Here is a 21,814-nt window from a genome sequence, read left to right as displayed (position 1 = left end):
GTCCACATCAAAATTTGACCGTACATTTTAATGTAAATGATATCTTAATGCATCACCATTAAGTTCGATGAGGATTAAAATATCTATCACATAAAATACCTATCGAATTAATATATTTCTAAATGACTAGTGCAAATTAATAAATCACAGCATTTCTTATGCATCCCACACAAAAATTGAGAGAAAATTAAAAACTCTAACGAAATAAAAAAAAACTTTTTTTTTGCACTAACTTTCCTTTTAAGAAATTTTGTAGTCGAACCTCTAGATATATATTCCAAGAATTGTGTTTAATTTTTTTCCTTTAACTTTCAATGTGATAAAAAAAAAATTCTACCTGAATTTCTGCTGATTAATGTCAATCTATCATTTCTAACAATAATAAGTTATTTTATATGGTTCTAATGTTTTCTCTCCAATATTATGAATAACAACGAGGACATTAAATCCTAATCTCAGTATTAAAATATATATATGTACACGCATGTTATTAAAAAACTCACACTTAATTATATTATTGAACATGACAATAATAAACAAAGCCTAATAAAATATGAATTTTTTTTTTTTTTTTTTTTAATTTCAATAAAAAAAACATTAATTGATTATAGAAATAATCTTTAGAATTAAAAACCATTTTTTACATTAAAACTTTTTGGTTTTAAAATTTATTTCAGGTGAAAATTTTCCAAAGTTCAAACATATTTTTTTGGTGCCTATCCTTATTATTTATTTTTTTAAAGAAAAAAAAAAAGAAAAACTATGGACTTTCTTTTCAATTTAAATGTATTGCGCATAAAGAGAGAATAGCTTTTTTTTTTTCATTAATCTTTTCAGTATTGCTGGTTTGTATGCCCGAATTTAAAAGCAATTTTGCTCAAGTATAGTGAAAAAAGAAAGCTTTTAAAAACACCCCTTGAAACGGATTTGTTAAATTGATTGACAGCTCATTTGTTCATTTTTTCATTGTTCATGGCTACAATTTAAAGCAAAACTATTTTAAATTTATAATTACTATTTTTTTTCATTGTTTTTGACAACAATCAAAAACCGGAAGCAAAACTCAGGATTATGACGGATAATGCAAGTTTTTAAATAAATAAATAAATAAAAACATTGAGCGTACATTATACTGCTATTTTTTTAGGCAATGCATACATAGTAAAACCATTCATTAATTCCTTCATGGAAAAAAAAGAAAAAAGGTAAGTAACACTTTTTGAAGCGAATAAGTACACTAATTTTGAATTTTACTTGAGTTGAAAACTTGCTTCCTTTAATGAATTAATACTTTTTTCCTTCTTATTATCGTTAAACTAAGTAGAAGGAAAAAACTTAGAAATAAGGGATTTGGCAAAATATATAAACATCGGCGATTCTAAAAACCTACTTGTATAACATTCCCAGTAAAAATTGTAAAGGAATCAACTATGATCGCGAGAAGCGATCGGCCTAACTGAGTGAATCGTGCTTTCGTCGTCCTGCGGCTTGTCCCAGTCTAGGAGGTGTTGGTATCGTACTCTTACAGTGCAGTGCTTTATTATTACTACATACTGTGCGTACCGTAGTTTCATTTTTATATCTCTTTCCCATTGATCATTGATTTTGTGCATTGTAACAGTATTTTGTGTTGAATAACCCAGCTTTGAAAAAAAAGGGTAAAAATTCAGCTCTTTATGTAAGTCAGTTAAAAATGGTCTAATATAGTTTAAAAGGTGTTTTAAAATGTCTAAAATGATTGGGTATATTAATAAAAATTCATATACACAGCACTTTTCCACAACGCGAAATTTCGGCTTACGCGAGGAGTCTTGTAACGTATCCCTCGCTTAAGTCGGGATCCGACTGTATATGCTTTGAAGTTACAAGAAACTAATTTTCATGCCAATTATGTGAGCCTATAGATGCAAAAACATAAGTTAAATTTCAAAATTTTAAAACTAAGCTCCTTTTAGCAGATATCTTTGCATTCGTAAGCTGACATATTTTTGGGAATTATGTCTCTACTGCAGATCATACATTGGTGGGACCTTTCTCTTTTTAAGCTGTCAAGTCAAAAAATCAATAGGATACTCAAATTTCTAAGAATAAAGGAAAAACCAATTTGTTGCTACTTAAAAATGCTCTGTTGAGGGAGGGGACAAAAACAAGTGAAATAAATATAGTAGCACTCTTGCTACTGGAACTACTTATTTATGAAGATAAGAGATAAATTGATGAATTCACAATCATTGTCCTGCTTTTCCCGCACAGTTTAGCTTCAACTGTAATTTAAGTCTTTAATTAACGGGAAAATAAAATTACGACAGAATGTGCTTTATTGCTTCAGTTCTTAGTTAAAAGAATTGAGCTAAAATCAAAAAAATGTAAACATTTGCTAGCTCTGGTGTACTGATAAAAATTCTCAGATTGTACCAACTGTTGAGAAAACAATAATGTTGAAACATTGGAATAACTTCATTCTAGTGTTTTAATGGACTATTTTTACTGTCCTGTAAAAAACCCTTTTGTCTAAAAATGTCCAATACTATGTCTTTAGTAAAATTGTATTTTGTAAGAAAATATAAAAAATAGAATAGAATCTATTGAAGTAATATTTTATGTAGAAATTTATTGAATAAGAACATTTAAGAAAATATTTTAAAATACACATGAAACTTATTTATAGAGCTGATTTAGTTATATAGACCAGGGTTCGTACGGGTTATGGAAATCGTGGAAAGCCAAGGGGAAAAAATAAACAGATTTCAGACCTGGAAAAGTCATGGAAATTTATTTCAAGTCATGGAAAAATGTCTTGGGCAGTAAGAAAGTAACAGAAGCTAAAAGAACATTTGAAATCTTCAGTCATTTAAAAGTATTGCATGTAAAAGCTATCTATACTGAAAAACTGAGCCTTCCCAAAAACAAATCTGAGTTTTGGAATCCTATTGCATCCACTTCTGTAACAGCCGTCCGCCTTTTTTTTTTTTTTGTAATGTGGTTTTACTGCTGGGACATAACCTATTTGGATGTCACAATTATTTTCAGCACTTCTTATGTTTTATGTTTTTTAGAATTGGATTTGCACATTCTAGATTTTGCCACACCCTCTCAAAAATTGCATCCGAGCTTAATTTGTTGAAGGCTTTAGAAAATAAACATTTAGTCAGGCAATAGATCAAAGAAATGGAGAATTCTAATACTTAAAAAAATGAATTTACTGAAAAACGAGACTTTACTTCAATGAACAAAAATACTGTCAAGTTACATAGAGTATTAGATACACTGTTGACACCAAAGGGCAATATTTTTATGAAGTTAATTTATTTTTGAAAACTTTGTAATGACTCATTCAACCTTTGTCTTTGTCCCATTCATTAATATTCTGCTCATTTATTGCTATTGTGCTCTGTTTATTAAATATTTATTAATTTAAACATCTATATATTGCATTCACTATATTTTTACCTTGCTTAAATTAAAAAGATAACTAAGAATAGTTATTAGTTTCTGTACTCTGCGCTGATGTTTTTTCGGTCACAAGTAAATGCTTTGATAAGGTAGTGGCATTCACATAATAGTTTTGCTAATACACATTGCAGAAAATTGGCAAATAGTACTGTTCTCTTCATATAATAAGGTCATGAAAATGTTTATGAAGTCTTGGAAAAGTCATGGAATTTTTTCATCCAAATAGAGTATAAACACTGATGGATTCAATTTTTCACTATGAATTTCAATTGTTATTCAATGTATTTACTTTTTTTAAAATAATAGTAACCAAAGTTTCATGTGTACATATGCTTTGATACTTTTAAAGCTTTTTAGAAGTATTTGATCTTATGACTATAGAGCTATTTCATGATCTGAAATTGAAAATTACCTGAATTCTACTCTTGAAAAATGCTAATAATTTTTTCTAAAATATTTCAAGCTACTATATATGTAATTTTTATTTTAGATGAATGTGTTATATAAAACCATGGCTACACTTGATTTGCTTATGTTTACAGGTCGTAACAATCGTTTAAATTTGCGGTAACAAGAAAGTTGTTTTTTCCCATTATTGCAAGTTGATGCATTATTTAGAACATTAGTCAGTGGATGTATAAAACCAAAATGTACACACACACACAATGGAAAATTGGAATTAAAGAATTAAAACAAACTGAAATTCAGCATATCTCAGTACATAAATAATGTATGACTATCTCTAGAAATTTCAAAATCTTTTAAAAATGTCCCAGCAATATTTGTGTGTGCAAATATAGATTTAATTTGCGTCATGGAAAAATGCAACCGTACTTTCTGTAATATTTGGTGTGAAAAGTGCTTATATTTTTTGTAAAAAATGCTTTATTTTTCCTATAAATTTGTAATTTTTTATATTTTCTGCAAACCTCACTTCTAGGCCTGTGTATGGTATAATAGTTGTAGGGGGATACATGACATTTAAAAGACTGTTAGGCGAGATAGATATGATTTTGAAAATTGTTTATCATTTGTTTCTGTTTTGTCATGTTTTATTTCTTAGAAACATAAAAGTAAAGTCAAAACCATTTTTGTAATCCATTCTGAATTTCATTTGGTCAGAAGTCTTGTATATATGTCTGCTATAATAAGTACCATTATTGTTTTTTTAGACAAATGGTACTTCAAACGGTTTAGTTCCAATGCTGCGAGTTTACAATAATACAGCTCGCTATGTAGATCAAGGTGGGAATAAGGTAAGTAACTTATTTTCATTTCCACATTTTTCTCCCTTGCGAATTGTGACTAATATATCCAAATATGTACTTAGTTGATTTTCCCCCTAGCTACCCTTGGAATCTGAGATTTTTTTAATTGCCAAATAATCATTTCTTTGATTGATGATGTGTTAAGTGTATTTGCGTAATACTTCACTTGTTTAGGCTATGTTACATTATTACTTTTCTTCATAATTATATTTTTGTACCCATCTTTTTCCTCCAGTCTAATAACAGGAATGGGTCTAATTTTATTGTATTTATGTATATTTTTTTCCCCAATGCAATTCTTATTTATTTAGCAAGATTATTATATAACATTGCTCTAACACATCCCTTTGCTTCTCACTGCATCAATTGATGTTTACTGAGCTGCTCAAAAAACACTTCAGTTTGTCCCAAAATGGCAATTTTTCTGTTCCGAAAAGTGCTCTGAAGTTATTGGGATCACTGATAATGTATAATAACTGTAAATTTCAATATATATTCTAATAAACAATTTAGTTTCCCAATACTGAATTTTTTCATGTTTCTTTTCATCTTTATCATTTTCGAAGAAAGTTACTAATTTCTGTGCAAATGAATGATTGCTGTTTCATGATGTTTAAGGTAGTAATATGGTATGCAAAGTAATGTTTTTTTAAAGAAAATGAAAGTAAATACATTCCAGTTGCATTTTGTTTATGCATTAAAAATTAGTGTAATTTTAATAAAAGCACACAAAGTTTTTAATCATTCATTATACTGATTGTGGAGTGAACTAGACTTTATAGTTACATAATGATGGAAATCAATTTTGCAATTCAAAAGTTACAAGAATAAACTTCTGTAAGAGTTGGGACTCTTAAAACAATTTTTACTATTTTTTTTAAAGCTCTTTGAATGTTAAAAATTGACAATGAACTGGGCTACTCTTGCTTGAATGCCGACAGTATGATATTTCATTTTTATATCGAGTCACAATTAAATGCTTACAAACTTCTGGCAACAACTAAAAGTTTTGTAATACATAGTTAATGCTCTGAAAAAATAACATATCTTTGTATAAAGAACTATTCCTCATAGCAAATTTTTAACTGGAACCAATTGATTCCATTATGTACCTGTTTATTTTGCTGCTGTTATGATACATTATAATGACTTTATTAAAAAAATATTTAACCAAATATGAGTAAATTTGGAAATTGTGCAGAGGAAGAATATTTAGTTTCATTAGAAGGAGAGATACAGTATGTTTTCTGTACAAATTTTTTTCATGTGACAGCAATTAAAGAAAATATTTTTACATTATGTCTCACTTTTTATAAAATAGAAAAAAAATTTTGATCTTTCCATGATAGTCTAAGATTGACTTTGAAGCAACTAATTGCCATAGTAAGAAATATAGTACATTATTTGAAATTTGATTGCCCTAAAAATGTTCCATATTTTTTATTCAAGTGATAACCTAGTTTTATCCCCAATTATTTTCTTGAAATTTACTAATAAAACTTAAAATCAATGTTTTGTGAAAACTGAAAAGCAAATCTTATCATAAAAATTAAATTCTATGTTTTTTGTCCATTTTATTTATAGCGACCTGGGGCATTTGCAATTTACTTAGAGCCATGGCATGCTGATATATTTGAATTCCTTGACTTGAAAAAGAATACTGGTAAAGAAGAACAGAGAGCTAGGGATCTGTTCTATGCACTTTGGATTCCAGATTTATTTATGAAAAGAGTTGAAAAGGATAGTGAATGGAGTCTTATGTGCCCTGATGAATCACCTGGCCTCCATGAATGCTGGGGAGAAGAATTTGAGCAGTTATATGAAAAGTATTTTATATTTTTAATTCTAAAATTTAATTTGCTTTGTTTTTAGTATGACTAACAATTTAATTGTCTGCATTATGGCCAAAATTGATGAAATCTGTTGGAAATCCAAAAAGAAAAATTCAAAGGTGATGGTTTTGGAACACAGAACATGTTTATTGAACAAGACATGGACATCAAACAAACAGATACATGGCTAGACTAAAAATGAAAATACACAATGCTACAGCGTATGACCCTGAAGATGACGTCAGAAGTAGCAGCCAATCATGGTTGTAGTAGGAACAGTCCACACCTTAGGTTAGATGGGATTTAACATTGCAGCTCAACAAGGGGGATGGACAGGAAAAATTTCTGCGCCTTGATTTATAAATGCATTTTTTAAAGTTTTCCTAAAGAAAAATTACTGTTGTACATTTACAGTTGAACCTTGTTAAACCACCACCCACTTAGTTCGCCAAAAAAAGTGGTGAAAATACGTTTGGTATAGGATTGTAATATAAATTCCCTCCTTAAACCGCCACCCCACCAACCGCCACTGATTTTCGAGGGAAACTACATGCTCGATATGGTAATATTGATGTTTAAACCGCCATCTTGAAGATCATGTCAAGCAATTCAAACTTGGCGCTAAGACATTTAGGAGAGTTAATGTCCACGAGGGGCCACCAAGGGAAATCATGAATGTTGCACATACCTGCCACTAATGACTCATACAAATGTGCACCTACATTAGCCACAACAAAATTTTCCAGCTTTCTTATCTCTTTTTCTGTTCAATCTGCACTAGTCGCCAAGGGGCATTGTTCCCAACATCTCCACAAATTTTAATCGGATCTTATCTGCTCCCCCACTTTTTTCGACCTTTTCATTTCGACATTTCACTATTCGGCTACAAAAGCATTCATTATTTATTCCCTTTTCTGTTCTGGTCAGCGTGGGAGGGTACTGAGGCTTAACCTGTTATTGGGCAATTCCACATCAAATCAATCAAAAAATAAGTTTTTGACCTCACCATTTCCCGTTTTAACGAGAATTGGTGTGAGGGACACATATGACAAGATATGTAATCCTGCCAATTTTTAGAAATCTACTTGAAAAATTTTACAAAATACAGGGCTGTTAAAAAACTGAAAAAAAGTATGAAAAAAACGAGAAGTTGTAACCTACAAATGACTGTAATTTCTTTCCCAATTATAATAGAATAAAAACTCAAAACAACGTTGTAAAGTTAAAGAATAGAGCTTTCTATTGATATAAAGCATGACTTTCTTACGACAGATTTAAATTTCAAGGTCATTCACTGACTTTCGATCTTGAATATCTCAAAGCAGCCCCCCTTAGAATTTCTTCAAAAAAAATATATTTTTTAGTTCTAACACTATTCTTCCACTATACCAAAACTTTGAGTGGGATCGCAACGACAAGGTACTGAAAAAAAAATTAGTAATGTTCACATGTTTTACATTGTGGAATTCCATCTGTCAGGTCAGTGACCTCCTCACCATTTTCGATTTTAACAAAATTTCGTATGAAGGACATATGACAAGGTAAGTGATCCTGTCAATTTTAAGAATTCTGCTTCAAAAATTTTACAAAGTACAGGGCTGTTGAAAGCTAATAAACTGAGTAATAAAGAAAAAGTTGTGATATGCAAATGACTGTAATTTTTATCCAGATGATAGTAGAATAAAAATTCAAAAATGATTGTAAAGCTAAAAAATAGACCTTTCTATTGATATAACACATGACTTTTTCACCACAGGTTTAAGTTTCAAGGTCATTTGCCACGACTTTTAATCTTGAATATCTCAAAACACGCTCCCTTAGAATTTCCTTTAAAAAAAAAATTTATTTTGTAGCTCTAACACTGTTCAAAAAAATCAGAAATGTTTACATATTTTTGTTACATGCTTTACAATATTTCTGTCCTAATATTGTTTTAATTTTTTGGGTATATTCTTCATAAAGTATGCATATTTTGTCAAATCGATAGGTTTCTTAAATAAGAGCTAAAATATGACATAACTTTTATTTGATAACCGCAATTTTTATCTGTAACTAGCAACAGATCTTGGAAATAAAAACAGCAAGTTTTAGACCAGGGCTGTCCAATTGGCGCCCCGCGGGATGCATATGGCTCGCCAACACATATTGTGCAGCCTACCAACTTCTTATTCAGCATATTTCTTTTTTTAACATTTTATAGTTTCAATAAGCATCCGAGACCATCATTCTTGGTCAAGCTGGGGTCACCAAAATTTCCTCTTGATCACTCTTTTACTACTTTCATTGTATTGGAAGATAAAGGTACAGGACATCTACAGGTCAAGGTCAAGCAGTCCTACCCTACACGCTGGTGTTCAAGCGAATTCCTAAAAATAGTATTGCCTCACGTTGGCGAGGGGAGACAGGGAGGGAAAAGAGAAGCATTTCAGATAAGTAAAACCTGCCTGCAATTGGTTAAAAATAAAGACCCCCCTCACAAACTTTATGGCCTTTGTTGATTTCGAAAAGAAATTGAGAGCTTGCTTTAGTCAACTCTCCGCTCTTTTCCCTTGATGATGTTTACAAGAAGGTGGATCGGCCTCAGTTTTCCCATTAAAATGTAAGCAAATTGTTTTATAATCCTTCTGTTTCATTGTTTTATAGATAATAATTCAACTATTAATTGTTATTGTATAAGGGGTAAGAGGTTATTATTCAACTTTTTCAAATTGCGGTCCGCCAGGTAATCAGTGACCGGAATTCTGACCCTTACTCTTTTCAGTTGCACAGCCCTGTTTTAGACTCTGACAAAGCTTCTTGTATAATGGCAGAGTTTTGTTTGTACTTCATGAATAAGGGATCCAAAAATTAAAACAATAATATTAGCAGAGAAATAATGTGAAGCATTTAACAAAAAATCAGTTGATTTCCTAAAACTCGAAGTCCTAAGGGACCGGTTAAATGCTTTCAGTTATCAAGAGTTCAAGTTTTGGGAAGTTGTATGTAAATATTCCTGATTTCTTTTGTAGTACCTTGACATTGCGATTCCAGGGTAAGGTTAAGAAGACAAGTGTTAGAGCCATAATATGTATTTTTTAAAGAAATTCTAATGGGGCGTGTTTTGAGACATTCAAGGTCAAAATTCATGGTAAATTGAACCATGGTGAACACTTGAAAATGTTCATATCGTAGACACGTAGTTAACCTTGAAACTTAACCCTGTGGTGAAAAAGTCAAGTGTTATATCAATAGAAAGGTCTATTTTTTAGCTTTAAAATCGTTTTTGAATTTTTATTCTATCATTAGGATAGAAGTTACAGTCATTTGCATGTCACAACTTTTCGTTTACTTCTCACTTTCTAAGTTTTTAACAGCCCTGTATTTCATAAAATTTTTGAAGTAGAATTCTGAAAATTGGCAGGATTACTTATGTTGTCATGTGTCTTTCACACGATATTTCATTAAAATCGGGAATGGTGAGGAGGTCAAGAAGGTGACTGACCTGACATATGGAACTCCGCAATGTAAAACGTATGAACATTCCTAAATTTTTTTCATTACCTTGCCATTGCAATCCCAGTCTAAGTTTTGGTGTTGTGGAAGAATAATTTCAGAGTTATGAAATATATTTTTTCAAAGAAATTTTAAGGGGGCGTGTTTTGAGATATTCAAGGTCAAAAGTCACAGTGAATGACCTTGAAACGTAAATCTGTCGTAAGATAGTCATGTTTTATATCAATGGAAAAACTCGATTGTTTAGCTTTGCAATGATTTTTGAATTTTTGTTCTACTATAACTAGGAGAGAAGTTAGTCTTTTGTACGTCACAACTTTTCGTCTTTTTCATACTTTTCCAGTTTTTTAACAGCCCTGTATTTTGTAAAAATTTTCAAGTAGAATTTTAAAAATTTGAAGGATTAATTTTCTTGTCACGCATGTCACTCACACCAAATTTTGTTAAAATCGGAGATGGTGAGGTCAAAAAGGTGATTGATCTGACATAGAATTGCGACATTGTATGCAAACTTCAACATTCTAATTTTTGAGCTTAAGAATCAATACCAATTCACCAGCCATTAATTTATTGACAATAAATTGATGTCTGGTGAAATCTCTTGTTTATAGATAAATACTTTTCAAGTTCTGGAAAAAAATAAATTTAAAAATAAAAAGGTAGCCAAAGAACAAACCGCCTGTGAGCCGTGTACACACTGCTGGAAATCCGATGGCTGTTATTTTTCAATCTTCACTTGGAAAGGAAAATGCATGCCTTCAAATGTTTTTTCATAAAAATGCATTTATGTATGTTTGGAAAAAACGCCAGCCTCTACTTTCGCCAACTTTCGACCCTTCATTAAGGTTGGCGGTTTTAACGAGGTTCGACTGTACTATGATGGTTGTTGGTTTGCACATTAAGAAATACTTTTATTTTATTCTTTTTTTTTTTTTTCAGGTACGAAAATGAAGGAAAGTTTCGTAAGCAAGTTAAGGCCAGAGTTCTTTGGTATGCTATTCTAGACTCTCAAATTGAAACTGGAACTCCTTATATGCTTTATAAAGATGCTTGCAACCGTAAATCAAACCAACAAAATTTAGGGACAATCAAATGCAGTAATTTGTGCACCGAAATAGTGGAATATACTTCTGAGGATGAGGTTAGTCTTCCTTAAATTACGTAACTCTTAGAACTGTTTTGCAATGTTAACACTATATTTTCAAATATATACATTATATTGAATAGATGAAACCTCCACAACTTATTCTAGTGACGGGGGAGGGAGGACACGCCTTCCTGTTGAGAAGTTAAGCATGGAGGAGAAAAGAAATGGATTAAGTATCCTCGGTACTCAATGGTTGAAAACCTATCAGCACTTTAAAAAATCAAAATAAGGTTGATCTTAGCAATTGTTGGTATCAAAACTATTTTGATTCCATCTTCAGTTCTCGAGATGGTTTAAAAAATGAATGTAAACACAGGTGCTGGGCTCATATAATGGCATTTCCAAATAGAACAGGGTGGCGACAGATCAAGGAATTTAGGGAAAAGTTAGGAAAATTTATTAATTAGGGAATTTCAAAGCAAAAATGCAGGGAAAATCAATTAAATGAAGATTTTTTTTTTTTTTTGCTGCCTTAGCTCCCTTGCCTTTACTCATTGTCTTGAAGTAATTAGCGTACTTTAGGGTAGACCGACCAGTGAATGAACAGTTAAGCACAATTTCGTTTTTTTTAAATTCTATACTATACAGATCATGATGGTTAAAACATTTTAATTGATCTATGTAAATATCTCTAAAAAATCGCGGGAACTTAAATGGCACAACGACCCAGTGAATGAACACCTCGAACCAGTAAATGAACACAGATTGGTCCAGTGAATGAACATGATAAATTTTGATTCAAAAAGAAACTTAAATTTCTTCGAGATCTATCTATCTATACCTATCTTTTATATCTCTATCCATCTATCAATATACCTTTCTATTTTTCTATCTACACATCTATCGGTGTATCTCTATGTCTATTTACCTATTTATCAATGTACTTATCTATTTTTCTGTCTATCTATCTACTTATCTGTATCTAGCTATCTATATATTTATCTATCTATATATATACTTATCTATGTACTTATCTATATATCTATCTACTTATCTATCTATCTATATACTTCTCTATCGATCTATTTATCTACCTGTCCACTTATCTATCTATGTATGTATGTACTTATCTATCTATCTATCTATATAGATTCTTATCTATTTATCTATCTATCTGTTTATCTACTTATCTATATACTTATCTGTCTACCTACCTATCTACCTATTTATCTGTCTGTACATCTAAATATCTAAAAAACTATTATCCTAATCAATCTATTTTTCTATATCTATCGGTCTATCTACCTGTCTATATATCTACTATCCATCTCTATATCAGTCTCTCTACCTAGCTATCTATCTCTATATTAGTCTCTCTATCTACTTATCTATCTCTGTCTATTTACCTATTTATCAATGTACTTATCTATTTTTCTATCTATGTATATATGTACTTATCTATATATCTATCAACTTATCTATCTATCTACTTTATCTAGCTATGTATCTATATACAGGGGTCAATCTAGACAGAAATTTGGTCCATTTACGGACCCTTCACAAAATTCGGACCTGTATGAACGGACCTTTCACAAAATCTATTTCGCAAAGCAGTCACTGAAAGTTGTTTCTACCTCGGATTACCTAGGCATTCCGAGCGGAATGAGTCGCGCGCACGTACGCTGATCGGATCCGATTGTATTGGAGGGAGGATGACGTGTGACGTGCGCTTCTCCGTGATTGAAGGAATTTCAAGTGTGCAGCGTGCTTATTGGTGGTTTTGTTTTGAACTGCGAGCAGTGTGGCAACGAAATGGAAGTTGTTGGCGGATGCCTTGTTGCATGGTGTGTTTTATTTTGCTCGCCACGTTGGAACATCGAGCTAGGAATGCAATCTTAATTTTGTTTAAAGCTTTTATTTTTGCTCTCAAATTTACTAAAATATAAAAAATATGACTTTAAGTTGATTTTCGACATTTTTTTTTTTACTTCACTAGTCGGAATGATCATGTTTCTTGGCGGTTTTGAAACCTCCAGTTTGGCAACACTATGCAATGCTATGTGATACGATTATTTCAATTTTTAATTTAACTGACAATAGACGTATTCTTCTGTAAAGCTTAAAATAAAATATATTGTGAATGATATAACTCATTTAATGACTTTTGTATTTGTAAGTAAATAGCTTTAAATTTTTGACAAAAATTACATTTTTCTTAAAATTTCATAAATATATTTATCTAGTTTAATAAGTTTTAGTTATCGAGAGTTGACTGTATTTATTACAACTTGTCATTATGAGTTTTTTTTTTCTTTTTTCTCTAGTCACTATCATATTTAAATGAATTGTAATAGTGAGGCTAATGTTGTGTGTCATAAGATTTTCAAATAATTGAAAAGCATCAAAGCATAAATTTAACAGAGTCTTTCCTTACATAAATATTAACTATGAATGTGATAAAACTAATAAGAAACAATTTGAATTTATTTTGGTCTGTGGTACTATGTTGTAGCTTTCGTTTCATGCATAAGAAATATGTTTGTTTGCTTTTCGGTTGCCGATTATTCGGTGTACCTTCAATGATTTGTCAAAAAACGAAACCTAAATTGCATTTTTTTTCACAAAATTCCATTTTAGTTTTCACAAAATTCCAAATTATTTTTCACAAAATTCCTAAAACAGGACCCTGACAAAAAATCCTGGATTGACCCCTGATATATCTATCTACTTATCTATTTATCTATCTATCTGTTTATCTACTTATCTATCTACTTATCTATCTGTCTATCTACCTAACTATGTACCTATTTATCTGTCTGTACATCTAAATATCTAAAAAACTATTATCCTAATCAATCTATCTATCTACCTACTTTTTTACCTGTCTATTTATCTACCTATCTCCTTATCAGTATCTACCTATCTATATCTATCGGTCTATCTACCTGTCTATATATCTACTATCCATCTCTATATCACTCTCTCTACCTAGCTATATATCTGTATATTAGTCTCTCTATCTACCTGTCTATCTATTAACCACTACCTATCTATTTATCTATCAATAAATTGATCTATCTACCTACCTATTCTATCTCTATATTTATCTACCTATATATCTGTTTACCTCTTATTTTTTATATATCTATCTCTATATCTTCCACTATCTATTTATCTATCTATATACAAACATACATACATATCTACCTATCTATTCTCTCTCTTTGTTTATATATTTCTATTTCTCTATCTCTCTATCTACCTATTAAGAGAGATAAATATATAGAAAGATAGATGTAGGTAGGTAGGTTAATATACAGATAGAGATATAGATAGATAAAAGATAAAACTCAGTAAAAAGTGCATTGTTTGCAAAGACAAAAATAAAGAAATTATCAAATATATAATGAAATACATAAATAAATAAGCATTAAAACTATCTGCATTACAAAAAAGTACGAAAATGAAAATATCTCAAAGAAACTTCAAATTTCTTATTTAATCAAAAGAAATTTTGCTATTGTTCATTCACTGGGTTTTCGCAATTTTTCGTACCCAGTGACTGAACACCCCTCTACCTGAAAATCTAGGCATTCTGCACTGACTGAAACACTTTAAATCCATAGCCTAAATATGTATACTTAATTTTTCTTTTGTAGAGTTAAAAAATAAAATTTATTGGAAAAAATAATATGTATCAAAATAATTGCTGGCACGAAACCAGCCATATTATTTTGAAAGAGAGAAAGAACGATTCACGGCAGTAAAAATTTCAAATTTTTTCCAGGAAAAAAATGCATATCCAAAGTAACCAATCGGGTGTCAGATAGGTTAGAATATCAACAAAGAACGCTTTTGTAGTGAATTTATTCAGAAAAAAATTTTTGGAAGCTTATTTTTTTAAAAAAATGACGCGCTGTTCATTCACTGGGTGGTGTTCACTCACTGGTCGGTCTACCCTAATCACAATTTCAAGACGAAATCTTCGTTTTTCGAATTAATACCGATAAAAGCTTGAAAATTATTACTTCTTCACGTTTTTAATTTAATTGCTAAAATGAAATGAAAGTTAAAATCAACTTCATTTTTTGCCATTGTTTTATTCGCTGTTGCCTCAAATTATACAAAGTTTTTTTTTTTTTTTTTTTTTTTCAGACTTTAAAATTTTTTTTTATTTTAAAACCAAATTATATATGTATATATTTTGAAACTAATTGATTGTTTTTTGCGTTTCAATAATGTGTGTTACAAAAGTAATCTAAGATTTTTTGTTCGAGAAATAATGAAATCATTTGAAATTGAGTTTCTTTGTGTACATAAGCAGGGGTGTGCACAAGGGGGGAGAAGGGACACCTGTTGGCCCAAGCCTGAAGGGGGCCAAATATTTTAGACATGGAATAAAGGGGTAAACAATGTGGAGGATGGCCCGTAAAAGTCATTTATGACGGGCTCAAAAAAATTCTGTGCATGTCCCAGTACATAAGTAAATATTGTTATTATTTTCAATAGTTAAAATGCTGTATTTATTCCTTTAAACCTAAGTTCTTGAGTAGATAAAAGCTCAATATGACAGGTTGTTAAAAAATTTCAATTTGTTTTACATAACTATGTCTACTATTTACGTCAGTACAACTACATTACTTCTACATTTTCGCTATCACTTGTTATTCTTTGAGCATAAATTATACTGCTTGTAAGTTTAGTTCAAAATTATTTCCATATGAACTTTTTCGTTTTAGCATGAGTATATATGTCTTTAAGATTAGTTTTGAGTTCTTATGTTCTTATGCTAACTGGTTACTAGAAGTATAGTATTTGTTTTAGATTTCCTGTAATATTCCTTGTAGATAATTTAATATACTATTTTAACTAAAAAAGGAGCATCTTTTCAAAATATATTTTTTATTAACAGTTTAAAACTTTTTAAATACTGAATTTTATTTAATATGCAATGCTTTTCAAGTAGAGCAAGGAAATTAAACCATTATCATTAGTAACGTAAATCTGAGAAAGTTGGTGAACTTAATTTGGGAAAAGTCGGAAATTTTCCTTAGTTCCTGTCGCCACCCTGTAAAAGAAAAGCGTTAAAAATGCTTCCTAAAACAAACACAACTTAACAGAACCTGTCGTGCCATCTTGTGTGGGTAAAGAAAACTATATAGATTTAGTATATATAAGTAATTGTGCCATTTTCCAACCTCATCATGTATTTTATTTAATTTTGAATTTGATGGTACTTTAAAGTACTGGCACTAATGCAGCCAGAAATACCTTCTGGAGCGGGGTTTTGATCAAAAATATGTTGTGGAGGATTTTTTTGATGAAAAATGTTAACTAGAAGGGCTTTTTTAATCAAAAAAAGCTCTTTTATATGCATAAACTACTGTTTTTGAATTTGCATTTCAGTCAAAACCAATGGCTCGGGGGGGGGGGGGGGGGTCACCCCCCCCCCCCCCCTTCGCTGCGCCGCTGAGTACAGTAGACCCTGGTTTTACGCAGGGGTTACGTTCTATGCAAATGCCGCGTTAATTGAGACCTAATGCTAGTGTTAAAATAAGGGTTTGGTTCCGTAGATAAGATAATACTTTATTCTAGTGATGACTAATTGCATAAGTTTAATGTGTACTTATATTGACTTTTATGCACAACATGCTTAAGGAAAACATAAAATTAATTTCGTGTCCTGTTTATAAAGAGGAGCTGGCTATGATAATCTTTTGGGAGTCATTAGGAATATTTCTCTGTAATTCTTTGCTGAGCATTAACGCATCCATGTTCAAGTACGTCATTTCTATGATAAAATCTTCGTTCACTAACAAATCAGAAAGATCATTTCTATTGTTTTGGAATGGCTCAAAATTTTCAGTGTGAATGTTTTTGGTTGTGGGTTTGGTATCCTCATTGGTTTTGGCCTCCTTTGTCACTCCTAAAAACTCTTCTTCCAGTGAGTTCTGAACTGTATGAGTTAAATAACTTCACTTCTGCAGGGTTCGTACGCTCCTTACAAACTCCTTATAAACTCCTGCTTTTTAAGAAAAGAAAACAAGGGCCCTTAAAACTCCTGAATTTTGCTATTATCTCCTTACAAACTCCTTATTTTTTTATTCTACATGACCTTAAAGATGTTTTTTCTATCGCCAATCCGATAGGAGTGATTACGTTGTACCTAACTTTACCAAAGTTCCGCTATTTATTCGTCTGCTAATACCGGAAATCCGATTTTTTCGTTAGACAAATTTCTTCCCCACATCCAAAAATTTTTTCCAAATTTATGACGAGGATTATGTAGATAGTTATTTGTAAAATAACATCTTGTAGATTTGTTAAAGTACCATTCTAAAGTTTTTTTTTGCTTCTATAAATTCTTTTATTTACCCCTCCCCCCCCCCCCCCCCCCTTGTATTTGAATTTGATTCCGAGGCGGCTCACGTCAAAGAAAATGCAGTAAAAGCATATTTTACTATAAATTTAGTATGTTTGTGCGTTCAATGTTTTGTATGTGAAAACAAAAATAAATAATATTAGGGTTGTACATAGTTTTTCTGAAATAAGCTTTAAAAAATACATCTTTAAACAGGAAACTAGACCTTAAAAAATAAAATGAACTCCTGCAAAACTCCTTAAAAACTCCTTACTTTTGATTTTTAAAGTTGAGTATGAACCTTGTTCTGGAAAGAGCTCTGGAACCAGTTGCATAAAATGTCCCCAGTTGCCCAAGCTCGATTTAGCACACCAAAACGAAGTTTATTACATGTAATCTGCAAGCTTTCGAGTTTGAATTTTGAAAGTGGGGAAAATTTTATCTGTTTGCATTGCGGCATCCGCGTAAAACCGAAATTCATCTGCCTTAAATAAAATAAAGGTGTCAAATCTTAAACCGCGTAAAACGAGGGTCTACTGTACTGGTAAATAAAGAGTTTAGATAAATTAGTTTGCATGAATTGGAGAATTACTTAATATATTACTTAATATTATGTTCTGAATATTAATAAAATCTTTAATATTGTTTTCAGATTGCTGTATGCAATTTAGCATCAATTGCTCTTAACAGATATATTAAGGATCAAGAGTTCGACTTTGAAAAGCTTAAAGAGGTCACAAAAGTTATAACTTTCAATTTGAACAAGATAATTGATGTTAATTATTACCCTGTCCCAGAAGTAAGCTAATTGTTTCAATACTTCCCTCAATTAAATATTTAAATTTGAGTTGAAAAATGTTATTGTTTCAATACCAATTTAAATAAATAGCAAAAAGTTCTTTTTTCTAGAATCTTTTATCTTCATGATACAGAAAGTAATTTTTAGTTTTATAATTAATTATACAATGTAGTTACTTTAAGCAAAAGTGGTTTATTCTTCTTCATCAGCACAACAGCCTGGTGCAGGCCAAGGCTTTCTCAGTCTGCTTCCTCCAGGCGGTACGACACGTTGCCAGGTTTCTCCACCTGTTCACTCCCAAAATTTTTAGATCCTTCCCAACACTATCCAGCCACCTTGTTGCTGGTTTTCCCCTTCTCCTTGTACCCTCAATCTTCAAAAAAGTAAGCTTTTTAACCGGGTCCAGATCTGCACGCCTAAATACGTGCCCCAGCCATCTGATTCTATTGGCTTTAATTACTCTTAAGATGTTGGGTTGTCTGTATTTATGGTATACTTCAAAGTTATATAAACTTCTCCAAGCATCATTGGTTTATAGAGAGTCATTTTTTAAAAACAAGGGTAGTCCCAGAAGTGCCCAACCCAACAAAGAAAACTCAAAAAGTTTGGAAAAAATATATTTATTTTTCAACATAAACGCCTTTTAGCTCTATACACTTTTCCCAATAATGATCAATAAGTTTGATGCTCTTTTTATTATATGAACTGTCTTGCTTCTCAAAATAGCCATTAACTGCCGACAACTATTCTACTGTGTTGTAAAATCTTTGACCACTCAAAATTTTTTTCAAGTTTGGGAATAGAAAATAATCTGAGGGGGATTAATCTGGCGAATAGGGTGCACGAGGTAGCAATTCAAACTTTTGATTGATTTTGACCATTGCAATAACGGGTTTGTGAATAGGAGCCATTGTCTTGATAAAACTCATTTTCTTGGCCAAATGCAGTTGCTTTATGCTTGAGTTCTTCGCTAAATTGTAATAAGTTCCCGTAGTACTTGCTGTTGATAGTTTTTCATTTTTCGAGATAATCAAGAAACAATATCCCACTTGCATCCCAAAAAACCAGTACCATGACATTGCTTGCAGATGGAATGGTTTTCACCTCCTTTAGAGCCTGTTCTCCCTTTTCAGTCCATTGTTTTGATTGTTTTTTTGTCACTGGTGTGAAGTAATGGACCCATATTTCATTCATAGTTATGAAACAGTGCAAAAATTCTGTTTTGTTGCTGTGAAACTTCGCTAAACACTCAATTGAAACATCTGCACAACACTACTTTAGCTCGAGTGTGAGCAAACGCAGCACTATCTTTCACCCAGTTTCCTCGTGTTCAAATTTTCAGATAATATGCAATGTACCGCGCTTTTTGAAATGCCTACCAAGTCTGCTAGCTCTCACACTTTCAGTCAACAGTCATCCAGTCCTGCTTTGTGGATTTTCTTCACAATTTCTGGAACCTTCACCTCATTTAGTCGACCACTGTGATTCTCGTGTTGGCAGCTCATATGGGCTAGTTTAAACTCTGCGACCCAATAATTTACTGTTGTAAATGAAGCAGCAAATCACTAAGAGTAGAATCTAGTTCAGCTTTTATGTTGATTGGGCTTAGGTCTTTCATGTAAAAGTATTGTATCACTTAACGATGACTAATTTTCTCCATTTTCAAATTCACTGACAATGTTCAACATTGATGGCTGCCAAACAAATACTAAACGATGTGGCATCTTCTAACTTGAAACATCTGCTTTATAGATTGCATACTTTCTAATACAGTGGTATTTATCAAAGAACTATCACCATCTCTCAGTCTGACTGGGTACTTATAGGGCCATCCTCGTATCGACTATTTTAGCATGATTCAATTGATGTTTCGCTTAATAGCACCAAAAAAAAAAAACATTGGAAAAATCATTTTTGTCACCACCTTGCTGATATATCGCAAAGTTGGTGACAAAAACTGGACGACCAAAAGACTTGCCAATGTACCACCAAGTGGTCACCAAATTATAGCATCACTTAAACCTGCATTAAAGTTAACACCGATTTGTCCAAAAAACTTCAAAAGATGTGTGTGGAACATTCAAACACAACCAATTAGGTAGTTGCACAATTAAACCTCACTCAGAATCTACACGCAAAATTACAATGCTTCATTTGCAATGTAAATTGATGTAAAATAAAAGAACACCGATTGTATTCGAAAATATTTGAAACTGCCTAAAGAGAAAGAAAATTGATCTCTATATGTATTATTCATAATTGAATAAGGAATATTATTTGATTATGTAAATTATGCTGTTTATTTCTATGGAAAAAAAATTAAATGAACGAAAAAATACTATTTTGAAAAATATGTATTAAGTTATTGTATTACAAAATTTTTTGTTTAATCAAGAAATCCTTTATTATTATTTTAATTTAATACTATTACTGTAACTGAAGAAGATTACTATAGAAGTTTTTGTAATAAATTCCTCGTAGAAATCTAAGCTTTTAAAATTTACTTGTCAAAATTTATCTTGTGTACAATTATTTTAAAGTTTCCCTTTTTTTTTTCCTTGAAAAATTTTCAGAAATTTGGTTTATTATGTAATGTAGACATGGCATCAATTTTCCTTCTTGGTATGAAATTTTTTTTAATCTCTTGTTAGTATCAAAATTATTCAGTGATCTTGTTGACATTTTAACTGAAAAATCATGAGTTTCTCACTATTTGCTCTTTATCCCCCAGGCTGAAAAATCAAATAAAAGGCATAGACCTATTGGAATAGGTGTTCAGGGACTGGCTGACACTTTTATGTTAATGAGATATCCATTTGATAGTGAAGAAGCTCAAAAACTCAACAAGGACATTTTTGAAACAATTTACTATGCCGCCCTTGAAGCTAGTTGTGAGTTAGCTGAAAAAGATGGACCTTATGAAACTTATGAAGGTTCTCCAGTTTCAAAAGGGGTTAGTATTAATTAATCTAGTTAATAACATCAAACATGTATTGAATCTAATTTTATTAACTATTGTTTAATTAGGTATTTTTAAACTACAGTTGAACTCGGTTAATACGAACTGCCAAAAATTCATTAATTTGTTCGTATTAACCGTTATTCGTAACATCTGTGAATAAGTAATATGGGGAAAAATAAAAAATTGCATACATAAATTTAAAACAGAATTGCTTTGCAATTCATTTACAACGTCTGTCTTTTCATGAATTGTTAGAGTTTTTCTTTTTACGCTCTCCAATCTTTAGCTTTTAATGGGCTACCAGACATGCCGATCGCTACGGATTATCCGTAGTTACTACGGAAAGAATTTTAAAAAGTAAGTTAACTACGAATTACGGAAAAGGCCCTTTTTTCTACGGAAAATTTTTGTGACATCAATAAACGCTAAATGCGATGAAAAAAAAAAATTTGGCGATCGCCAAAGCGAGCGAGTACTGACGATTATGGAAGTCTGCAGTCGCAGACAATGGGAGATGGAGAAATGGCGACGGTAGAAAGCAAAAGAATCCGGTTCTAACC

The 21,814-nt window shown here is 31.3% G+C and overlaps 1 protein-coding gene across 1 annotated transcript in view; it reads left to right on the top strand.

Annotated features, from left to right (window-relative positions):
* LOC129224733 (ribonucleoside-diphosphate reductase large subunit-like) overlaps positions 1 to 21,814 on the top strand; it is a 54,000-nt gene that overhangs the window by 10,849 nt on the left and 21,337 nt on the right. The window contains exons 6-10 of the mRNA XM_054859281.1: positions 4,626 to 4,709; positions 6,306 to 6,547; positions 10,985 to 11,186; positions 18,146 to 18,292; positions 21,024 to 21,245. Coding sequence (XP_054715256.1) covers positions 4,626 to 4,709; positions 6,306 to 6,547; positions 10,985 to 11,186; positions 18,146 to 18,292; positions 21,024 to 21,245 — 897 coding nt within the window. The remainder of the gene's footprint in view (positions 1 to 4,625; positions 4,710 to 6,305; positions 6,548 to 10,984; positions 11,187 to 18,145; positions 18,293 to 21,023; positions 21,246 to 21,814) is intronic.

This window comes from Uloborus diversus, chromosome 6, assembly GCF_026930045.1.
Source record: "Uloborus diversus isolate 005 chromosome 6, Udiv.v.3.1, whole genome shotgun sequence".
Classification (NCBI taxonomy): domain Eukaryota; kingdom Metazoa; phylum Arthropoda; class Arachnida; order Araneae; family Uloboridae; genus Uloborus; species Uloborus diversus.
This window is presented reverse-complemented; position numbering and strand designations above follow the sequence as displayed.